General features: G+C 43.2%; 1 protein-coding gene and 2 long non-coding RNA genes across 3 annotated transcripts in view; 1 reads left to right on the top strand and 2 right to left on the bottom strand.

Annotated features, from left to right (window-relative positions):
• LOC135394449 (uncharacterized) overlaps positions 1-23,081 on the top strand; it is a 92,473-nt gene that overhangs the window by 38,067 nt on the left and 31,325 nt on the right. Inside the window, exons 2-3 of the mRNA XM_064625185.1 lie at positions 19,660-19,759; positions 20,853-20,938. Coding sequence (XP_064481255.1) covers positions 19,660-19,759; positions 20,853-20,938 — 186 coding nt within the window. The remainder of the gene's footprint in view (positions 1-19,659; positions 19,760-20,852; positions 20,939-23,081) is intronic.
• Positions 15,228-18,391, bottom strand: LOC135394452 (uncharacterized). Its single transcript, XR_010422909.1, has 3 exons — positions 18,256-18,391; positions 18,100-18,172; positions 15,228-15,486 (listed from the first exon to the last, which is right to left on the bottom strand). It is a non-coding gene; the product is annotated as an uncharacterized LOC135394452 (long non-coding RNA).
• Positions 19,029-22,749, bottom strand: LOC135394451 (uncharacterized). Its single transcript, XR_010422908.1, has 4 exons — positions 22,553-22,749; positions 22,395-22,449; positions 22,132-22,282; positions 19,029-19,238 (listed from the first exon to the last, which is right to left on the bottom strand). It is a non-coding gene; the product is annotated as an uncharacterized LOC135394451 (long non-coding RNA).

The following is a 23,081-nucleotide window of genomic DNA, read 5'->3' as shown; positions in this document are numbered from 1 at the left end:
ACTGTGGAAGGCCAGGGCATTTCGAAAAGGATGACTATTCGTCGTGAGCACTAGGACGCTGCCTGAAAAGAGGAACGGAGACTGCAACGACTACACGTCTGCGCTGTCAGAAGAAGGAATAGGCAAAGCCCAAATGCGAGATAGCTAAGTCGAATGATGACGAAGATTTATGAGCAATTCGTGGGACGAATATGTTTTTGGAATCTTTCAAAATGATGCTTCTTATGACAGTTGGGCTATAAACTTAGGGACCAGTAGTGACATGGCTGGACGCGCGTACGACCTCTGGGGTTACAAGGACGAACGAAAGAACGTCACACTTACTGACAGGATAGTGATAACAGCAGTGGGAGTTCAAGAACGTCGAGTTTAAAGCAGTAAGTGGGAGCAATGTACGTGAAACTTCTAGCAACGAAGAACGTACTTCACGTGCCCGGGATGACAGACAACCTTATCTCCATGTCAAAGCTTACAGAAAGTGGACTGACAGTATTTTTCCGGAACAACTCGTGTGAAGCCTACACCGGGGAGAAGCTAGTCTTCGGCGCTAAAGATGTCCACGGTATTTACAAGATGTGTGCAAATGTCATTTCCTCAGAAACGAAACATACAGGACTTTCAAAGGAAGACCTCAAGGATTTATGGCACAGGCGCATGGGACATATCAACTTTGTGATGTTGCTGAAGATGCAGCAGCTGAATACGGACAAAGGGCTTTCGAAGATGACCGGTTCCAACAGCCTCTGCACAAGATGGCCTATATGCAGGGCAGCTGGTGGATGAACCCCATAATGTAAAAGCCTGAGTCTGGGCACACAGAGGGACGACACGAGCACACGACTGAGTCGTGTGAGGTCTCAGACTCAGCCTTTTACATTATGGGGCCTCTGCACAAGTTGCATTCATGGGAAACAACCACGTAACAGCTTCCCAAGGGTTTAAGAACGACGAAAAGAACTTTTGGAACTTGTCCATATGGATCTTTTGACCCTCTTCCGGAACCCTCGATGGGTGTGAGCAGGTATTTCCTCACGACAGTTGACGACCACAGCAGAAGTTTTTACCCGTTTCCTCAAGTGCAAGGATGAGGTGGCCGACGAAATAAAAACCTTCGTGCGAATGACATTGAACAGAGGAGAGTTGTTCGTGTCTCTCCCGCGTCGTCTTTCGTATTCGTCGTCGTGACAACGAAACGGTCACGCAGCACGCATCGTCTTCCGTGCCCCAAGTTGGGTTGTTGGAGACTTTACGACAGTCTCGTCGTAACCATATGGTCGTCGCAAGACAGACACGAAAGAATTCTCGTCTTTCGTATATGAATATGCGAGCGCGTAGCATCCAGTGAGTTCCGCAGACTTCACGATGCGCTCAGCAGTGCAGTGGAGACTGTTTTTGGAAAAAAGGTGTCACAAGATTCCGAACTGGATGAAAGTGATGTGTTCGTTGTGTTCGTGCAAGAGCTGTGTGAGGCAGCTATGTGCGGCATCCTGTGCAAGAACAGCATTCCGGGACACCCCCCTCTGAAACCCGGCTCGCCCTGATAGCAAAGGACTATACAAAGAAGCTAAGTTTACAAGGTTGCATGAGTACATCAGGAGGAACAGATTTGGGCAGGGAGAGGAGGACATATCTGAGGCGAACAATTCCCTTTTCGCGCCCTGACCTGATAACAACACCGATAACACGCCCGGGAGCTTTCGTCTAAGATAAAGAATAAGACCATATGAGACTTTCCAGATATCGGGAGATTGCCGGATGAAATTGGCAGGTTGAGGCCTATGATAGCCTTCTGGACGACAAATTGACTAAATGCGAGTTCCAAGGGTGCAGCAAGGACAACAGCTACAGTCTGCAGACGATACACAGACTACGTAATTTTATGATGATACCGTTTATGATGAACCCCGTACCTTGTTCCCCTGTTGCACACTGAGAGGTCGCGTTTGACAAAATCGCTTCCAAAACGGCACTCAAAATGGCCAAGTGCCCAATTTCGTCAACTTCGGGGCTTAATGTCATTTGATATAAATACAGTCGACCCCCGTTTATCCGGACGGTGCCGTTCCCGGCGAAATCGTCCGGATACCGGGGCATCCGGATAAATGAAACGACCGAATAGAAACGCCCTACAGAGCAACGTTTAATTAAAACACAGAAATCTCGTCAATGACAGCTGTTACATAGTAGTGTAGGCACTCGATTCCTGCAAACTTTTGCTAAATGCATAGAGTTGAGCCACGCTGTTGCGCTGCTCGAAGAATGTCAGTGCGGACGCAAAGTGTCAATGTCGGAGCCTTGTTTCTCACTGGCGTCATCGGCACCGTCTTGCTCCACATCATCGGAAGCAACAGCAGCAATCACACCGTCATCAGCCCTAGCTGCACACGCGTCATCATCCTTATCAACGTCAACGTAGTCAGAAACCGCAGCACCATCTACGGCAGTCGCAGTGAGCCTCTGCATCAGGGATCGCAGCTCAGCTAGGGGAATGTCTTCATCGGCCAACGGGCCGTAAGCAACAGGCCTTCGGGTTGGAGTTTTCCCCTCCAGAACCGGACAGTTGCTCGAGGTATTTCCAAATGACTCGACTGGTCAACGTGACCCAACGCACACAAATAGAAAAGGTGGTCATCGTGCACGGTTGTCTCCCCTACGGAGGAATGTAGGCCCTTACGTGTGACGGGAATAACCCCAAAACAACGAAAAGGGTGACGAAGTGGGGTCAGCGTCTCCTCTTACTCACGGTAGTCCGGATAACTGAAGCTGGATTACACGAATTTTCGACTTTCGTTCCCTGGAATTCTTGTCCGAGTCCGGAAGCTGAAGTACGGACAAACGAGAACAAAATACATGGAGGAAAATCCGTTCCCGTGCCTTTTAGTCCGGATACCGCGGGATCCAGATAAATGAAGTCCGGATAAACGGGGGTCGACTGTATAATATTAAAGATGTCCTAAGCTGACTTTATAATATGCATTAGTGAAAGTAAGATCACGGGGTTTGAACCCTGTACCTTGTTCCCCTGTTGCACCCTGGGAAGTCGCGTTTGACAAATTCGCTTCAAAAACGGCATTCGAAATGGCAAAATGGCCAATTTCGTCAACTTCGGGGGTTAACATCATTTGATATAACAATAATATTAAGGATGTCCTAAGCTAATTTTGTAATATGTATTAGTGAAAGTAAGATCACGGGATTTGAACCCCGTACCTTGTTCCCCTGTTGCACCCTGAGAGGTCGCGTTTGAAAAAAATCGCTTCCAAAACGGCAATCGAAATGGCAAAATGGCCAATTTCGTCAACTTCGGGGGTTAACATCATTTGAAATAAAAATAACATTAAAGATGTCCTAAGCTAATTTTGTAATATGTATTACTGAAAGTAAGATCACGGGGTTTGAACCCCGTACCTTGTTCCCCTGTTGCACCCTGAGATGTCGCGTTTGACAAAATCGCCTCCAAAACGGCACTCGAAATGGCACAATAACCAATTTCGTCAACTTTGGGGGTTAATATCATGCGATATAAAAATTATATTAAAGGTGTCCTAAGCCGACTATGTTATACGTAAATGAGAAACTAAGGTCATGGGGTTTGAACTCGTATCTTGTTCCCCTGTTGCACCCTGAGAGGTCGTGTTTGACAAAATCGCTGCCAAAGCGGCACTCCAAATGGCAAAATCGCCAATTTCGTCAACTTCTGGGCTTAATGTCATTCGATATAAAAATATTATTAAAGATGTCCTCAGCTAATTTTGTAATATGTACTAGTGAAAGTAAGACCATGAGGTTTGAACCCCGTACGTTGTTCCCCTGTTGCGCCCTGAGAGGTCGCGTTTGACAAAATCGCTTCCAAAGCGGCACTCGAAATGGTAAAATGGCAAATTTTGTCAACTTCGGGGATTAATATCATTTGATATAAAAATAATATTAAAGATGTCCTAAGCTAACTTTGTAGTATGTATGTATGAAAGAAAGATCACGGGGTTTGAACCCCGTACCTTGTTCCCCTGTTGCACCCTGAGAGGTCGCGTTTGACAAAATCGCTTCCAAAACGGCACTCAAAATGGCCAAGTGGGCAATTTCGTCAACTTCGGGGCTAAATATCATTTGATATAACGATGATAATAAAGATATCCTAAGCTGATTTTGTAATATGTGTACGTGAAAGTAGGATCACGGGGTTTGAACCCTGTACCTTGTTCCCCAGTTGCACATTGAGAGGTCGCGTTTGACAAAATCGTTTCGAAAACGCCACTCGAAGTGACCAATTTGGTCAAGTTGTATAGTTTAATATAACAGCGATATAAAATACAAAACGGTATCATTTTTATATTAGTCACTCAACGCAAAGTTGTCCATTCTGTCAGCCCTTTGGTGTTCCGGAAAAAAAATGATCGCCCGCCTTTCGAACTCCTTCAGACCGATAGTACAGTCTCAGCGCATGCGTGTTACGATAATGCTGGGACTTAATCCGTTGAGCGCCTAGGAGGAGAACCCTGTCTGAGTCGCAACTTTGAAGGCCCTGGGTACATCAGGATTACCACTCACACATCGTGCCGTGGTTGGTATGTGGCCTCGAGACCGTACTGAACAAAAATAGGCGATGACATTTCCAGAATTTGACTGTCTTTGTCCAAAAATCGTAGTCTAAACATGGGCGCTATGCAAAAATCGACGGAATCCCCATAGGCACAATGCATTAAAATTCATTTGGCCAGGGTGCACTAGGTTTATATTCTGCTAGCACGTTTCGTGTCTCCAGGGGTTCTTTACACGGTGTTCCTTTCTATTAGACGATGACATGTTAAAAATTTTATTCTGTTTTGCTGTTAATTGGCATAAACACGGTCTCCCATTGAATTCGCGCCGTGTAAGGGCGCTTCTCGCATAGCGGCTGATCATAATCATAGTGGCGGAGTGCGCCGGCGGGGCGGTGACCGCGAATTTTGTGATTGCAAAGAAAGGTGTGGTGATCAAATACTGATTTTCAGTGTACTCTATATATACATGACAAACCTGATTCTCTACGCTAAGAATAAAGGTAGGAGTAGCCAATCTTGACTTGGTCGAGTCTAACCGCTCCGTATTTTTCTTTCATATCCAATCCCATCCAATCAAGATTGATGAAAACACATGCGAGTACAGGACACACTGTAAACGCGTCATTAAATCTTAGCTGAATACGTGAATTTTTAGCCCAGAGTCATTTTCCTCGGCGTGGTATTCCTATGGCTCTGAATGCTCCATTTCTGCAGTGTGTTAAATTTATTAAGTGAGAAGGTGCGTGGGAATGTTTCCGCGTTGTACCCTAGTAATTGCGTGCCATATGTGCATGCTTCGTTCGCTTCTGCAAGTATGAAGAATCAAGTGCAGAAATGTGTGCGTCAAGTTCGAACAAGTAAATAGGGCGAGCATAAACTGGGCGCTGTGGAATAAAAGGCCAACTTCGTGTTTGAGAAACATGTGTTTGTCCGCCGAGGCCCTGAAAGGCGCGCGAACTTCCACCAGACGAGCAGACGACAAGAAGGGAGACGATGTGAACAACAATTGCGAAACGCACAACAGGCACAACAGCCTCTGTAGCGCATACTATTCACTATTTTGTATTATGTAAGTTTAAACACAAGCTAATACACATGATAAAATACACTTTAGTACATTAATATAAAGAGGCGTCCATCCGAGCGTCTGATGTTGAGAGTATCGTCTGTGAGTCACGATACGGGAAGTATATAGGAAAACCACCATTCGTAAAAAAAGTCGTTGTTGGTCACTCTTCGTGATTCTTCTCGGGAGAAGCGAGGACGACGACGACGACTAGAGACGACACGGGAGAGATGTGAACAGCGCGACCCTCTGAAAGACGAAGTCTTCTACAGCAAAAAGCCAAAGTTCTAGGAAGACAAACAGGGACCTCAACTATTACATCAGGACGAGAAAACCGAAGACTCCAAATGTACTCTTCCACTCACGATATGCCATGAAGAACTGGAGGAGACTCAAACCCAGCACGAATCCTGTGGAGCTCGGGTCAAATATCCAAAATGATCCTAAACTTCGAAGGTCAAACAGTCACCGTAAAGCGCTAGGGTGATTGGTGATAGACCTAAGAAAAACTGACTCCTGCCGCCAAGTTTGTGAAGGTTCAAACGAATCGAAGAATTCCGAAGAAGGCTTGTCTTCATCGGATTTTGAGACATGGAAAGCGGCTATGGACGAAGAACTGGAGTCCCATGAGAAAAAAATACAGACATGGGAAAGGATACCGAATAAAAGGGATGAAGGTAGTGAAATGCAAATGGGTCTATCGTATCAAAGATGAGATTAATGGAGAAAAGAGGAACAAAGCAAGACACGCAGCGAAAGGATTCACTCACCACGGAGTCGATTACTTCGAAACATTCTCGGCAGTGATTAAATTGTCAGTCTTCGGACGTTACTTATACCCCAGTCACACGGGCCAATTTAGTGTCATTCGTGAAGTGCACTCCAACCAAGCGAACGTCACTTTCACTATGTGCTTGCTACACGGCTTAAGTGTGTGTCACTTAAGCAATGCTGGTAATTACGACACATAAGAACAAACGGCGGGAAAATTTTTAGGCGTGCGCCACAATACCTTCTTTCTTTGATTTAGAAACACCTCCTGAAGATCATCTTCCAACATTAAGCAAACTGGTCTCAAACGTGCGCCACAACAAAAATGGCCGCCGAGACCGGCATGTTCTCATATAGGCTGTTAACGAGAGTAATGATACGTTCATTCGGCACAATGTCACACTGTTTAAAAATAAAACGAACACGCTGTTGAACATATTTGTTTAAAAATATTGTGGCGTCGGGGCCCCTCGCTTTTTCTCAATATTTTTACCTCTACCTCTAAGTGAGGTTCGGGAACTCACTAAGTCGTTAGCGCACTGTCTGCCGAGTGTCAGTAAAAGATGTCGTGTGACAGCACACAAGTGACACTAAGTGCAAGTGTCACTCGTTGAAAGTGAAACTACGTTAGTCCATCTGACAGGGGTATTACACTTGCGAACGAGCAGTACATTCTAATGCGACAATTGGATGTCAACTGCCTACTTCCACGGTAGAATAGAGGAGGAGGTGTATATGGAATTGCCACCAGGCACGGATACCGAACATGCGCAACAATAAGTGTGCAGATTACGTAAATCAATAAATGGGGTCAAACAATCCGGTAGAACGTGGTACCGCACGTTGGATAAATGCTGCTGTCAGCAGGCAGTAAGACGGCTGGAAACGGAGAGGTCTGTCTACACTCTCGCGACAAAAACGGATATTCAGCGTAGAAAAAAACATGAACTCTCGCTTACTGCTTTTACGGACAAAAATCTAGTCGTTTTTTTTTACTCTCATTTTAGGAATTAGCAATTCACGCTTATTGTAGTCGTCAAGCTCTTACACATGCAATTCCACATAACGACCCTATGGTTGTCCTAGGCTGTATGAGTAAAGTGAGAGAATCTCGTTTCCGACGTTTTTTATTTCAAACATAAAGACAGTTACATATTGCACTGTAACAGATCACTAGATGGTGGCAAAGATGAGTAGGTGGCATGAAACTGCTTGAAAAGATCATACCAGCACGCGGCTTGATGGTACCAATCCCAGGTCCCACTACAGGTTAATTGTCAGTTGGGAAAATAAACCTGGATGTAGTTACAGAACACTATTCATGAAGGAATCACAACTTACAAGTCACTTCTACGGGTGGGCTGTACTGGCTGTATATGCGTGACAGAGCAGCATTGTGAGCTTTCTTCAACAATGTGTTGTGCAGGAGAAATTTTAGGAGCGCGACCGAATGCAGCTGAGGGTGCATGCGAGGTATTGTGCAGTGGGGCATGGCTACGAGGAGTGTATCCTGTTACTGGGGGTGCATAAAATAGAGGTTGCTTGTTAAAAGCACGGTACTCATATACTACTATACAAGCAGCACTGCTTGTAAAAGCACTGTTGTGCACAATAATGTGCTTGATGGAATTGTCAAACGGCTACACATGTCTGCAGCAGTATATATACATCGCAGAACTGATACTGTTTCAAGTGTTCAATGAGAAAGCTAATCTCGAAAATGTGGTAGTCGTAATAAATCATGTTGATAAGGTGTTCTTCGCCAGACCTGAGTCCGCCTCGCAGAGACCTCCTACATGTAATAGTCACAAACGAAATATGGACTACAAAACCACTTAACGCACTGGAAAGTGCGAAGCCAAAGAGGTTCAGCTATTTCCCCCCCCCCGCCTGTATATGTATTCCACTAGCTATGCATTGGGCTCTCAGTGGTGAGTATCTCACCCTGACGGGAGGACTTCGCGTTCTACGTCACTTTCTGATGCCACCCACTCAAACGCCGCCCACCTACGCACTGCTGAAGAGGTCCAACAAGTCGGAAACAGCTGTCCAGTGCTGGTGTGGCGACGTTTGGCACTTATAAATACACGTTCTGCGTGCAGCCAAAGAGGTTCAGCTATTTTCTCCCCCCCCCCCCGCTTGTATATGTATTCCACTAGCTATGCATTGGGCTCTCAGTGGTGAGTCTCTCACCCTGACGGGAGGACTTCGCGTTCTACGTCACTTTCTGATGCCACCCACTAAAACGCCGCCCACCTACGCACTGCTGAAGAGGTCCAACAAGGCCGAAACAACTGTCCAGTGCTGGTGTGGCGACGTTTGGGACTTACGTTTCGAGAAAAATAAGCTCAGCTAGTATTTTCATAAGCTAGATTGCACTGTAACTAATTGGGTCGTAGTGGTCAATGCGAAACCTATAAAAGCTCGTATTTACTTCGAAGGTATGCCTTGTAACTTGTAAGTCGCATAACAACTGTTTTTCCTAAGTAGTGTGTTCAGCAATTTGATTTCAAAAATTGGTCGGCAAGCGGGCCATGCGAACTCAGTCGCCTACCAACACTCATACGACTCAATTGGCCATCTATTGAAAACACCCAAAGAACGCTCAAACTACCTCGCTCTCGCGCAATGTCTTTTGGAATTTTATGACACAAAGCGCCCCGTCGCATATGCACGGTTGGGCGTATCCCGGAAGCGCATCCCGGGAGTCCAGGCGCCGTGCGAATGAAGCTGACGTTTTGCTGACGGCAGACATAACAGTATATTTCACTTTCTGGTGACACGAGTCACGCCGGATACGAAGAATGACAGTCAGGAGCCTGCGCTCCATTTTGCAGCAATCACAGACGTCGTCCCATCTCAGATTTATTTATCTACTTTTTGCATTCCAGGAAAGCTGATAGCTTTTTGGAAAATATTTCAAGCCTTGGGAATTGTTTCAATACTTAATAATACGGTACTTTATGTCGCGAGACAACTGTGATCATGAGCGCTGCAACAGTGGTCTGGTCTGGTCTGGATTAATTCTGCCCACCAGAGGGTTCTAACGTGCGCCAAAATCTCGGCACAAGGCACACCGTATTTAACGTCCTTCCCGGAAGACGCGTCTCTGTGCAACCTGTGCACTTCCACGGGGTTGCCACCATCCTTGACCGGGTTTGAACTCGCGATCTTAGGATTAGCAGGGGGATACGCTGTGTACTGAGGCACCTCCCAACACACCTACACTGCCTCTTGTGTATGCTATTGACTGAGCCACCGAGGCCGGCGGGAATTGGTTCAATTAGCGATCAAAGGGACCTGAGTGAACATATCATGCGGTCACTAGCAGCTGGGAACACGATGCCACATCAGTTGATTCAGCGAGTTGCATTGAAAACGAGCCAAATGGTGAGGACTTTATGTCCTCCACAACTTTGTCCGTGATATTAGTGGCTATGTCACTTATTCTACTCTGGACAATACTGCTTGACAGAGGAATCTCTGTTTGACAGCGGACAGGGGATATCTCTGTCGATCCCTCTACCTAGCAGGGATCGGAACCGAAAACCGCTAAGAACCTGTGTTTTCTACTGAACCGAACGGCACCAAAATATATTTGTCCTCGCGTTGAACCGAACCAGAACTGAACCGAAATAAATTCAGGCGGTTGCCGGTTCACGAAACAGTTCAGACGAAATGTGCGTTGTGAGAGATCAGAACTACGATTTATACATGGCGGTCTCGGATGATGCAATTGGGGCACTTTTTTTTTTCCTGCCCCGACCCCGAGCGGTAAATTCGGGTGGTTCGGTTAGAGCAAGGATCGCGTGCTCGGGTGAAGCTCTATAGAGCAGTTCGCTTGCCCCAAGAGCACTTTTTTGGCTCTTGCTGCGAGAGGCCGAGCCAAAACCGCCCTCAACTCTCTTCTTCCGCTTTCGACGGCGAGCATGCGCATATCTGCGCCTAGCTAGTGTCGTCTGCTACGTATTGCTCTTGCGGCTGTCTGCCTGTCACATGGCCTGTCATCTGTTTCTTTTGTTGCGTTCACCATTGATGGCATGGATCTTCACGAAAGTAGTAGCGATGAAAGTTCAATTGACACCGAAAATGCGAATGACAAAGAGGATGATGCGAACTGCTTCCCGCAAGCTATGCTTGCCATCCGGACATCCGGTGGGACTACAACGTACGAAAGTCCGCGACGACACCAACGACGCTGCCGGAAGTTCACGAACGCACAACGCGTAGTGAGCGCAACACCCCTCGTAAAAGAGCGGTAGCGCGTCCGACAAATTCGGGTGATGACTGCCTCAGAGCGAACCCCGTGTAGGGCGTGCACTGGACCTGGGCGCTCTCGCTCGGACTACAAGATGCATAACCCGAAATCGCCAACAGTGGATTGAGCCGCGTTGCCAAAACAAATTCGAAACCGAAACTGAACAAAACAAAACTGCAACCCAAGTGCACGAGGTATTTCCTCCACCATTGCATTCATTCAGTTGTGTTAGTTCTGAGGTCATCTTTTTGGTAGCTGTAGGCTTCCTTGGACGCGATTTTTACCGTTTTTACTGAAGTTTTCATTTTGGGCTGTGACAATCACGACCGGTCCCTACGATTCCCTACGTCACCCTCCCCCCTCCCGAGCAGGATCTAACAGGTTGTATACGATGAGTACAGTATGCTACCGTAACGTTGCACCTGAAACGCAGATCTGTAACACGCAGAGTTGCTGTGAATAGGTGCTATGTCGTCAACAACAGAAACAAAAGTACATTTTGTGTTGTTTGGGAATCGTAAGGATGTGCTTGCTTTTAACCCATGGCAATCGCTGAAAATTCACTTTCCTGAAGCGGTTTCAACCGGTTCGAACCGATATTTGGCCCTGCTGCGGAACTGAACCCGAACCGAACCAAAAAAAGTAACAGTTCCGACCCCTGCTACCTAGTCCGCAGTATTCTGGTGTTAGTCTTTGGTACCAGTACACTCTTAAAAATGAACTTCACCACATAGCACGCTCCTAGCCAACCATCATCCCGAATGACAACGTTCTCACCCCTGATTTGTTGAAAACGGGAGGAGGAGCCTATTTTGTGTCCATTATGCACGGCACAAAATAGGCTCCTCCTCGCGTTTTCAACAAATCAAGGGCGACAACGTTGTCATTCGAGGTGATGGTTGGCTAGGAGCGTGCTATGTGGTGAAGTTCATTTTTAAGAGTGTAGGTTAGATTTCAGATTTCAATGGCACATTGCATATTGAAATATTGAGTGCCGATGGAGGAAGCAAAGTAAAAAAGCAAGTAGTAAAATTATGTTGGGAGGGAAACCGGAGAAGAGTACGTTCTATGGGTGTCTGGATCGAACCCCACAGCGTTTGGGACACCGTCGCGTATTTTTTCCCGCGCGGCGCGTGTGCGGAGTGTTGTCCACGCGCTTATCGGCGGCGGGAGGGCTGCGTGCGCGCTTACCCTCTCACATTTTTCAGCCTGGGCCAACTTCTGTGTCGGGAATCATGTTATGACTGTGCGTGAAGGAGAAAAAACTTAGCCAAAAATCTGATGCAATAGCATTAAATGGGTATCACAATTTTTTCTTAGTGATAATCATGCAAGTTTTCAATTAAGCAGAAGGAGTCGCACATTTTAATCAAAGCAGATATTTTTAATCGATACGATTACAATCAAAATTAAAAGTTCTATTATAAAAAGTCTACCATGAGCACACTATCGGAGTTTTAATTACAAAGTTCTGACAGATGTGCGTAACTTCATGCACAACAGCTAATATTCCGTTATGACACATTTAATCAAAGAAGATATTTTTAATCAATATGATTACAATCAAAATTAAAAGTTTTATTATAAAAAGCCTAACATTGTTATACGTGACCACCATAGTGGAGCTTTAATTACAAGTGCCGATAGATGTATGTAGTTAATTGTGGGCAGCAGAGAACCTGGAAGACCATGGGACACAAATGACACGAACACAAGAGGAAATAAAATCTATAGCACTGCATTTAAATAAAGATATTCTTAATAAAAAAAAACAGAGGAGGAGAATAATCTATTAGTTTAACTATCATAAAATCATCCTCGTGACTTAATCTAAACGAACCCCATACAATTTTCATTCTAAGAGGCACTACGAACCTCACATTATTTTATGAATCCAACACAGAAAATATATTAAAAATGAACTTCACCGCATAGCACGCTCCTAGCCAACAACCAGCTCTAATAATATCTGCCCTGATTTGTTGAAAACGGGAGGCGTATGCCTGTTTTGTGACAGTTATGAACATTTTCGAGCGCAATAGGGAAGATAAGTTGATTATTCCAACATTACAGAATTAATCAATTTCTTATTAAGTAAACAGCATAGACATACGGAAATAATGAGAAACAAAACGATCAACAGCTACATTAATAGAGAGCCAAAAGAATGCACAATCCAATGTGTAAACAACAGACACATGCAGGAAAATAATTGAAAAAAGAATCTATCAAAACGACAAACATGCACGGATGAATAGCAGAAAAAACACTTTGAACGGCACACCATCCACACGTAAACAATAGCACACACACAAGGAAATAATGAGAAACACGATCAACAGCTAATAGAGAACCAAAACCCATCACATAAACAAGAGGTACACAAAGGATAAATAATTGAAAAAGAATCTATCAAAACGAGAAACATGCACACACTTAAAACTGAATAGCAGAGAAACACTCTAAACGGCGCATCTGCCAACGTGTAAACAACAGACACATGCAGGAAAGTATTTGAAAAACAATGTATCAAAACGAGAAACATGCACGGATGAATAGCAGAGAAACACTCTAAACAGTGCATCTCGCCAACGTGTAAACAACAGACACGTGCAGGAAAGTAATTGAAAAAGAATCTATCAAAATGAGAAACATGCACGCAGCTAGCACTGAATAGCGGAGAAACACTTTGAATGGCACACCATCCACACGTAAACAATAGATACATGCAATGAAATAATGAGAAATACAATCAACAGCTAATAGAGAACCAAACAAGTGCACCAAAGCAAACAAGAGGTACACAAAAAGAAAATAATTGAAAAACAAACTATCAAAACGATAAACATGCACGGATGAATAGCAGAGAAACGATTTGAACGATGCGTCTGCCAATATATAAACAACACACAGGAAAATAATGGCGAAACAAACTATCAAACATTAATAAATTGAAATGGAAATAATATATCTTTTGAACTATCATAAAATCATCCTTGCGACCTAACAATATAAAATTTTCATTCTACTCGGGCACTATAAACATTACCTTGACAGAGGTATCCAAACACGCAGCACAGCTAAGCTTTACACAGTACAGCCAGACTTGAGTCCGGTGTGGTCACTCTCTCCCTCTATACAGCCCAAAGCGAAGAATCCGCACATCCTTTGTCAATCTACGGGGTGGGGAAACCCTCTCTCTTTTTCACATTCTTTCCTCCAAAAGGAAATATTCTTAGGACTGGTGTACAGAGACGAAATTTTTTGTTGATTGCAAATAGACATTGGAATTATTCGATTCTCAAGAACACGATAAGAATTCTATCAACAAACAATAGCACACAAAAAATCTAAGAATAGACTTTTATGTCAGTGCAAACTGGTTTTAGAGAAACATTATCTAAGCAAATGAGGAATATTATCGGCGCAAACAATACTCCACCAAAACGAGAAACGATGCATTTTAATGTATTTCAGATCTGCCACAACTATTATGCATACATTATGCTCAACTCACAAAATATCAATCGAGTGAATATCTGAAACAAAATGAGAAAGTAAAATTTATTCATTGATAGAAGCAATACTCATTCGAAAACGAGAATCAAATTTAATTACATCGTTTTATGATAAGTTTGCAATAGTAATTTCTGCACGCAGAAGCCGCAAACAAACAACTAATCTGAAATGCAAATTAGTGTAAAAGTTTGCTACAGTGAAAATCAATGCACCACAACTTAAAGATACTTTCCCAACTAGTAGAATATTTTTTATTAATATCAATCGAGCGATGATCTGAAGCAAACTCAAAGCAGCAATTAATTTAGGTAAACACTTTCTGACCAAGCAGGGCGATACATCGCAGGAACACATCTTTTTCATTCAGAGCCCACTAAAAAAAAAAAAAAGGAACGAGTGAGACAGGGAAGCTGAGCTCCCATGCACTTCCGCCAAGGTTACGCCCCGCAGGGAGAAGGGGGATCCCACAATGGTCATGGTCAAAGTCATAAACTAACTCGTGTTTAAAGTTCGCGTTTTTCTCGCTCATCACATCTTTTTTGTAAATTGACTTTCATAATTCTCACGTCAGGTGGAACGTTCTAAACACGATAACACAATAAATTTTTAATAAATGAAATTAGCCCCGATATGATTTAATTAAGTGTCGAGGCGCACTACAAAACAGAACAGACAATTGCTATACATTGAAGAGATGGACGGATTTTGTACTCGTTACCATAGGTCATGGGAGGACCTGACAAAAAGCTGCTTCGAAAAGGAGGAGCCTCGAAACGATTCAAGTATCGCTGCATTTCCATACGTCTTAGACATGGTCGTATTCGGAGATATTTCGCAAATTATGGAATTCAAGATGCGAGAACTTGTATGCCGAATCTACAATAGTTATAAAAATATTTGCACGTCAACATCGGAAGGACCACTGGGATTGATGGTGGAGGCTTTGAGGTTTGCTAACGAAGAATTGAAATACACTAGATCAAACGTAATTGTAATCATTGCAATGGGCATTGCATTAATTAAGAAAGCAATCAGAACAAATTATCATATACAAGCAGTCTATATCGCACGATTCATTACGGATTTGTTGAAATTACACCTAACGGTTGAAATGGAAAGTACATAAAAATCTTATCACGTGATATATGCCACCCTAGAGCCTCTACACATCTATTTTATTCTACCAGTCAATGATGTCGAATGAACAGAAGTTCAATATTGTCGTGCAAGGTCTGATGTATCATCACTTATTGAAACTCAATAAACATATCAATTGCGGTGGACCACTGGACGATTTTCATCTAATACTCTCTTGTACTCCATTCAAGAATCTTCATACAAAGAAAGGAAACATCAATAAGAGACTGTGCAAGTTCATCGCAACAAAGTGCAAGTTGTTGAAGCAATACAAACACGGCGACAACACATCACCTGTATTAATCAACGCTGGATTCAAGCGCCCAATAATCAGAATTGATTGTTCAGATCTACTAGATCGATCAGAACTACTTGATGTCTTCCGAATTCATCAATCGAGACAACAAACGGAAACTTCAGAGTTTGGAATAGAACTGTAATTTATCGAAATAAACTAGTGTATAACTGAAATAATAAATGTATTGTTTGCAGTGATGGCCAGTAGTTAACTACATGTAGTTAAACTACTAGTTAAACTACCTGATTGTAGTTAAAAAGTAGTTATCAACTACTTGCAGAAATGTAGTGGCAACTACTAGTTAAACTACTATTTTAAGTAGTTAACTACGGTAGTTAGGTTACTGAAGGCGCCAACTACTTCCGATTGTGCTGCAAGCTTTACGGCACGATTGTGCTTCCGACTTTTACCTTGAGCTACTTGTTTGATGAGAACGGAGGTGCAGAGCAATTGTGTCGTGCATGTGTACTAAATCTTCACTTTTAATGCTTGTCTAGTGAAACCTCATTTGCTGTGAAATAATTCTGCAACTTAGTTTATCGCGTAGGCACAGAGAGAATCCCGCCGCAAGCTTTGTATTTGACTATCGTAGCAATGGCTTGAGCCAAAGTTTATTATTGCTTGTGATTCATATTTAGGTGTCCAAGGGCACCACAAGGGATTGGTGTTGGTGGAGAACGTTAAGTAGTTATAGATGTAGTTAAACTACATTGCAGTAGTTAAAAAAGTAGTTTTAACTATTCCTCTGAAAAGTAGTTGAACTACTAGTTAAACTACTCAATCACAAAGTAGTTAGTAGTTATAGTTAAACTACTGTAGAAGTAGTTAGTGGCCATCACTGATTGTTTGTCATCATTGTAATGTATTCTACACATCGCAACGAAAACAGCTATGATTAGATTGAAAATTGCTAAGGAGACGTTTATTCCACACTATGTACAAGGATCTTGGAATGGAATCAGCGCTGGCAATCAAAGAGATTTTACAAAACCACACTCTATACAACACCGACACCCGAAGGAAAGAATTGTAGAAGAATCACTAATTGAAATTTACAGGTATGTTACATCAATCTTTGTTTACAAAGAGGATCACTAATATTTTGCGAAAGCTTATTTTATGAATTAAATTGCACAGTGTATATATTTTCTCAGACGATTGGACAGTTGACAATACTATATTGAAAGGAATCTATTATCAAATGACGCGCAGGCGGAGTCTACAATTCTAATCGTCATAACATGCGGCACACAGTTCCAATAAGATTTTGGGAGAATCGAATCACACAACTGTCATCAGAAATGTTTAACCACTATACAATGAAGATGAGCACTATGCATAAGATATGTAATTATAATAAGTAAATATTCCTTTTGCAAACTTAACCAAAGCAGCACACATAAACGTAGCTGCAATTCACAGAATGTACCCGAGGTTTTTCATTAGCCATACTGAAAAAAAAAAACTATGTGTCTATTCATTATGTCACGACATATGCGGCACTACAAATCGGAAGGGCATACTTTAATTTTAGAAGATTTTAGCTCATAATCAAACAAAACGCAAACTCCAACGCCAAAGGTTCTTGTTTAAATGTTCAAAGTCAAAACTGTACACTCTTTCTTGCAATTTTGTAATATATAGATTAAAAAGCTGTCTATATAGTCACATATCGTATACAAGAAATTTGTTTGTACATTAATTGCTAAAATTTATGAGATCACATTCCTTGTATAATTAATATATATATATATATATATATATATATATTAATTATATAATTTTATATAATATTATAATCATAATAATATTATATTAATGTATATATATATAATTACCACATTCTCCAGGATCATTATGACTACAGTTCTACTAATCTGGTCCAAATTTTTACCCGAGTAGAACAAACTTGTGTCTTCCGCGTAAGGGAACGGCAATAGAGTCTTTAAGGCATTGCAATAATATTTGCTGATGCGCACTTCTTAGGAGGCTACCAGCAAATTCCTAAGGCAATATCTTAATAGGCCTTAGGATATTGCAATATTTATTTCGCAATATCGAAAATTTTTCTGATGGACCGACTGGTCTTCCACGATGATGCCAATACATATATATATATATCAAATCTGGTAGGTTTTTTGACCCTGATGGTTTGATGAACCATTGGGTTGATGGTCCATCAAGCCATCAGGGTCAGAAAACCCACCAGATTTGATGGCCCATCAATAGTGATCGTTGATCGCTCATCCATCAGGCCTCATAGTTGATGGTCCACCAGGCCTGAGGTGGCCGAATAGTTGTGTATCTCCAAAGCAAGACCCTACAGCTTCAATCACATGTGGAAAGGACGTAGTTTTAATGATAGAGTAATGAAAGTCCAGGTGTCAAGGGGGAACTACATAATACTCTTTCCTAATGGATCACAGATCAGCGGCCGATCTTTCGACGGCCAAGACAGACTGACGCGCGTCGTCAACGACTCATTGCAGACACAATAACATGAGCTCACCTGTGTTTCGGACGGAATAATTAGTCGATCCTATTTGTTACACTTCCCATTACTAGTCAAGATAGAATGCAGCCTGAAAATAATACACAATTCAATCAACCGTCTCCCTCGAACAAAGGTTATGCATGGCTGTGAAGCGGTCGTGTTAAGCCTTACCGTATTCAGAAACATCTCTCGCGTCCGTGTGGATTAGTTTTCTACCAAATGCGTTCAGTCCGAAGAACCTTCCAAAAAGTATCAATACCTTTGTACACCAAGTACATATTCCATCCGCAACGTCTTCCAACTTGCAGCCACATGTGTTGCGAACAGGCGAATGCTGACGTGAAAGAGGAAATGACGTAAGGGTACAAGGGTCCGGCAGAATGAAATATGTTCACAGATAAAATGCGTGTGTCGGACGAATGAGTTACAGAGTGCACCTATTTTATGCCATCATGGAGGTGTATATTTGAGCTTTTAACATGTATAAATATTTAAAAATCCTGGGAAAACGTAGTCCTATACACGCGGGGGGGGGGGGGATGAACGTGCAAGGCGGCGGCGCAGAGTGGCAGAAGGAGCTCACCAGTACCATCAGATGCAATCTAGTTGTCCACCAGACATCACCAACAGAAATTTGGTGGTCCATTACGTACCACCAATAACAGTCTGCTAGTGCATTAGGCACCAACAGGGACGGTCTGCTGGTCTCTCAGGTGCCACCAAGGGCGGTTTGTTGGTCCACCAGGAAGCATCAAGGTGGACTTGATGGTCCATTAGATGCCATCAGGATATTTCGATGGTCCATCAAATTTTCTGGTGGTCCATCAGAAAAATGTTCAATCAGGATTGCAATACCTAATTTAGTTTAATATTTTCAATATTATAATTTTATCAGTAATCAAACTCAAACTCGCAATATCTTAATTAACTTTCGACAATGAACTTTAATTATAAAAGGAAGATCGTTAATGAGAGAGAATAAGATTTGGGAGTGACGTCGCACCGCCGGAGCCTCTGCAGCTGCTGATCTTTAAAATTCGTTCATTTAATATCGGAGCACTCTTCGAACGAAAAAAATACCCAGGTAGATTGTGGGCCGACGGCGAACATTGTGGTATCGGTTTCATAGATAGGTTTCCTAGTGCGTCCGTCCCCTAAAAAAAGAAAAAACAACTGTTAGCAGGTCGTAAGAACTATAGTAGCTGTCAGAGGAAAATTTAGTATGACGTGGTACTTTGATGTGTTAACTGTGAAAAGTTGGAAACACGAAAACACGCATATGCACGCTACGCACTGCAATAGAACCGTGTGGTGCATGGCATGGGTTTGCGTTCGACATATGCCGTGGCTTAATATTTAACATTTTGGAGGCTGCGAGACATTTGCTTTTGTTCAGGTCTAGCCATTCTGCTATACATGTTTTGAAGGTCGTATCCTTCAGAAAGCTCGAGGGAATTCGAAACCTTGTTTTGTCTTTCTTTTGGGAGCTCTGATGTGATAATATGCCTTCTCAGTAGCTCAAGATCTGTGGGACTGCCCCTTGAAGGTGTATCAATGCGAGTTCTTTCTTTTCAGATATCATTCACTTCACAACTATTCGGTACAATCTCCGGTGCGATGGATTCTGACTACAGAGCGGTGGCACAGTACATCCAGATTGAGAAGGTGCCTTTTAGTAAGTTTCCTCAAAACTCTAAATATTCATTGAGTAAACATTAAATAAGTAAATATTAAATATAGTAAATAAGTAGTCCAGATATTCGCTTGCACGGCCAACGAGAGGCGGGACACTCGTCAAGAACGACTTGTGATATGGATACCTGAGGTACAGCCCTCAACGGGCCCATGCCGGACCGAGCCCGTCAACTGAGCCGAGCATCTTATTTGCAGTGTGTTCTGGGCCGACAAATATATTTCCGTGAGCCCAACCGTGCAGGTTCACGCAGCTAATTCTGCGCAAAGCCGGACTATTCGTTTATATGATCACGTGCTTGCGTCCTTCTTATGCATATATTTGTAAAAACGAACAATGGCCACTGCATTATGCGGGTGGTTCGACCCCGTAGAACATCACCAAAGCCACTTCGCCTTACTCACTGCTCCTCACATCTTTCACAATCACGTTCGCGAAGCTTGGTAAGAAGGTTGAAAGAAGGAGTCTGCCGACAACATCCTCTAACTCCACAAAACTTGTAGTGTAACGTTAACGCGCTTGTCTGCGTGCATTCTGGGCTTTAGTCTCGCGCCGTTGAGGTGTTCAACCGCCAGTTCTAACAAGTTTGCAATCTTGTGTTCTTGTAAATCTATAAATTTGTTTGATTAGAGATGGAAAGGCATGAACCACGGCTGGATATTCTAAGCCGGGCTCTATCTCTCCTGGCCACCGCGCCGGGCTGCATAAGAACTGGAAGGCCTGGGCCGGACATGGCCATTTTTCGATGCGCAAGAGCCGGATCCGGCCCTGAACAGTAGGCCCGTTCAGAGCTCTAACCTAAGGGGCGCATCATAAGTCGCGTGCAATGCGTCGCATGCCAGTCTTGACGAGCGCCCTCCCCCTTGTTAGTTCATCAGATGAGCAAACGGTTGAGCCCCCGGGGAGCAGTGGACTCAATCCCATTTTCATTGGCACCAGAATGAAATAGCACGTGATCGAAAAAGATTATGATAGGGATTTTTGCTGAATATGATTAAATTGCCTGCATGAAGATTCATGACTGGCAGTATGAGGTCTACCTATATAACCCAACGGTCTCTGGTTTGTTTTTCAGAACTTCATGACTTCGTTGTGACCCACGCTGTCTTCTCTGCAATTGGTCTCCTTGTGTGCATCCTCTGCACTGTGGGAGCTTTCCAGGTGAGGTATATAGATTAGTACTGTAACTGTACTTGGCGAAGTCATGGTGCTGCACAGTTTAATCGGATTCCGCGGTTCACGTTCCCATAGTATATCGTCTGGTTGTGAGGACAAGCACTGTAGTGCAATGCCATTACTATATGCATCATAGTAAGCAGTGACACAGCATTTGTAGATTAGACCTGAGAGTCTAACGGGCGTCGAGGCGATGGACCTGATCGAACGCCTCGTCTCATCAGCTCTATTTTTCTCGGCAAATCCTCAGTTCTAATGACATTGACCAATTCTTAATCGACCTGTTTCATACGTGTTTTGTCTCTACGTATCGCTTGCGTAATAAATAGAAAAATGGTGCCCTTCGTCTCGAGCAGCGTCATTGTCGCGTCTTCAGATAATTATATATCAGACATTATGACGCTGCTCCAGACAATACAATTCTTCCTTGCCATATATGGCATTTCTGCATTTTCGTAGTGTGATGTAATACGCGGACGCCAGACTGCACATTGCGACGTGTTTTAGGTTCATAAGCATACACGGTCTGCGCATTACATATCAGTTTCACTAATATTTTTAGGAAGAGTCATCAGGAACAACGCTCTGTAGTATGACAGTAAGTAGTTAACTTTCAATTACCACAATACATATTCCACAAACAAAAGACAAAATCACAGGACAAAGATGAGCAGTCCGCATTTCGGCATTACATCCTCAATATATAGGAACATTTACATACGCGTATATCACAGGATCTAGTTGACATATAGATAACCAACATGCATCCCTATAAAAAAAAAGTAATACAAAGAGGGCTATGATTGTATATGTTTAGCCAAAGGAGCCTAACCTCTGACGTGAAGGTTACAGTATGTAATACAAAATGTATTAAAGATCATGGATAAAGAATAAGCGAATCAGGAGCTTGTGGTTATCGAGGGTAGAAGGAGCATGAGTGTGGGCACACAAAAGACAGACAGACAAAGAACAGTTCGAACCAGCGAGGACACTGTAACCAGTTTTAGACAGTACATAACTCCACAATGACACCAAAAGCTGCGAAGCCTCTGGCACTTCCGGCGAGGACGTTGAAAACGAAAGACCTTAAAGTTTGTTAGTTTTCCACACTTTCCATGAGGATGAAGTCGCCAGTCCATATGTTATTTCATAGTAGGCAGCATAACGACGTTGCTCACCTACAGTATCCGCTCATATCAGCTCATATACTCGACTTGGAAATGTAGCTGAGATTATCGTCCCTTTTCGCACTGTGAAAGGATAACCATAGCCCCGTCATCTGTTTTTCTGTGTCTGGCAAATTGCAGTTCTGACACCAGCGCTAAAGTCCTGCAGTTAAAAAAAGCAATACAGCAATTGCACATAAATATGAGACACAAATCCACCCATATGTTGCTTTCAAGCCTATAACGCATTAGACTCTAAATAATTCCACACTGACACCAAGAACTGCGTAGCCTCTGACACTTCCGGAGAGGACGTTGAAAGCGAGAGACCTGAAAGAATATGTAAAGCACACCGTGAGTCGATTTTGTCCAAGAGACCAGAAAAACAAGTCTAAAACGAAGACACTCCCAGAAAAGTCCCTCCGCTGTTTACCTGTATCTTCGTGGCTCATTGGTGTTTACTAGCAGCGTATCCATTCCCCAAGAGGCGTATTCCTTGAACGTTTCACAAAATCGAAGCTGTGCTCGTACTGCTCACCGTGGAAATACCTACATGGTCTCGAGACATCGGTGAAACAGTTCTGTTATAGTTCTATGTCGACGCAATGACGGCGACGACGACGTTGGTGTTTCAAATCTTAAATTCTCATCTCATCTACGCTGTGGCGATGGGGCTGGGGCGGTCTTATTGCGTCAAAGGACCAGAGAACGTGGTTTTGGTTTTAGATTCTTCGTTCCCCGTCTCTGCGGTGGCGGCACACAAGGTGTACATACTGCCCGGATGTGGATATACGTTGAACATCACCCCCGGTAGCCACCGGGATCACCCACGAAGCGCGATCATGGGACATTGCCCGGATGCTTAAAGGTACTGTAAAGCTGCAGGCAAGCTGTTAATATTGGCAGCGGCATATGAAAGCTTATTCCGAAAGAAGCCTACACTGTCAATTTTATGTGCGACT

The sequence above is a fragment of the Ornithodoros turicata genome, chromosome 5, assembly GCF_037126465.1.
Source record: "Ornithodoros turicata isolate Travis chromosome 5, ASM3712646v1, whole genome shotgun sequence".
Taxonomy (NCBI): Eukaryota; Metazoa; Arthropoda; class Arachnida; order Ixodida; family Argasidae; genus Ornithodoros; species Ornithodoros turicata.
This window is presented reverse-complemented; position numbering and strand designations above follow the sequence as displayed.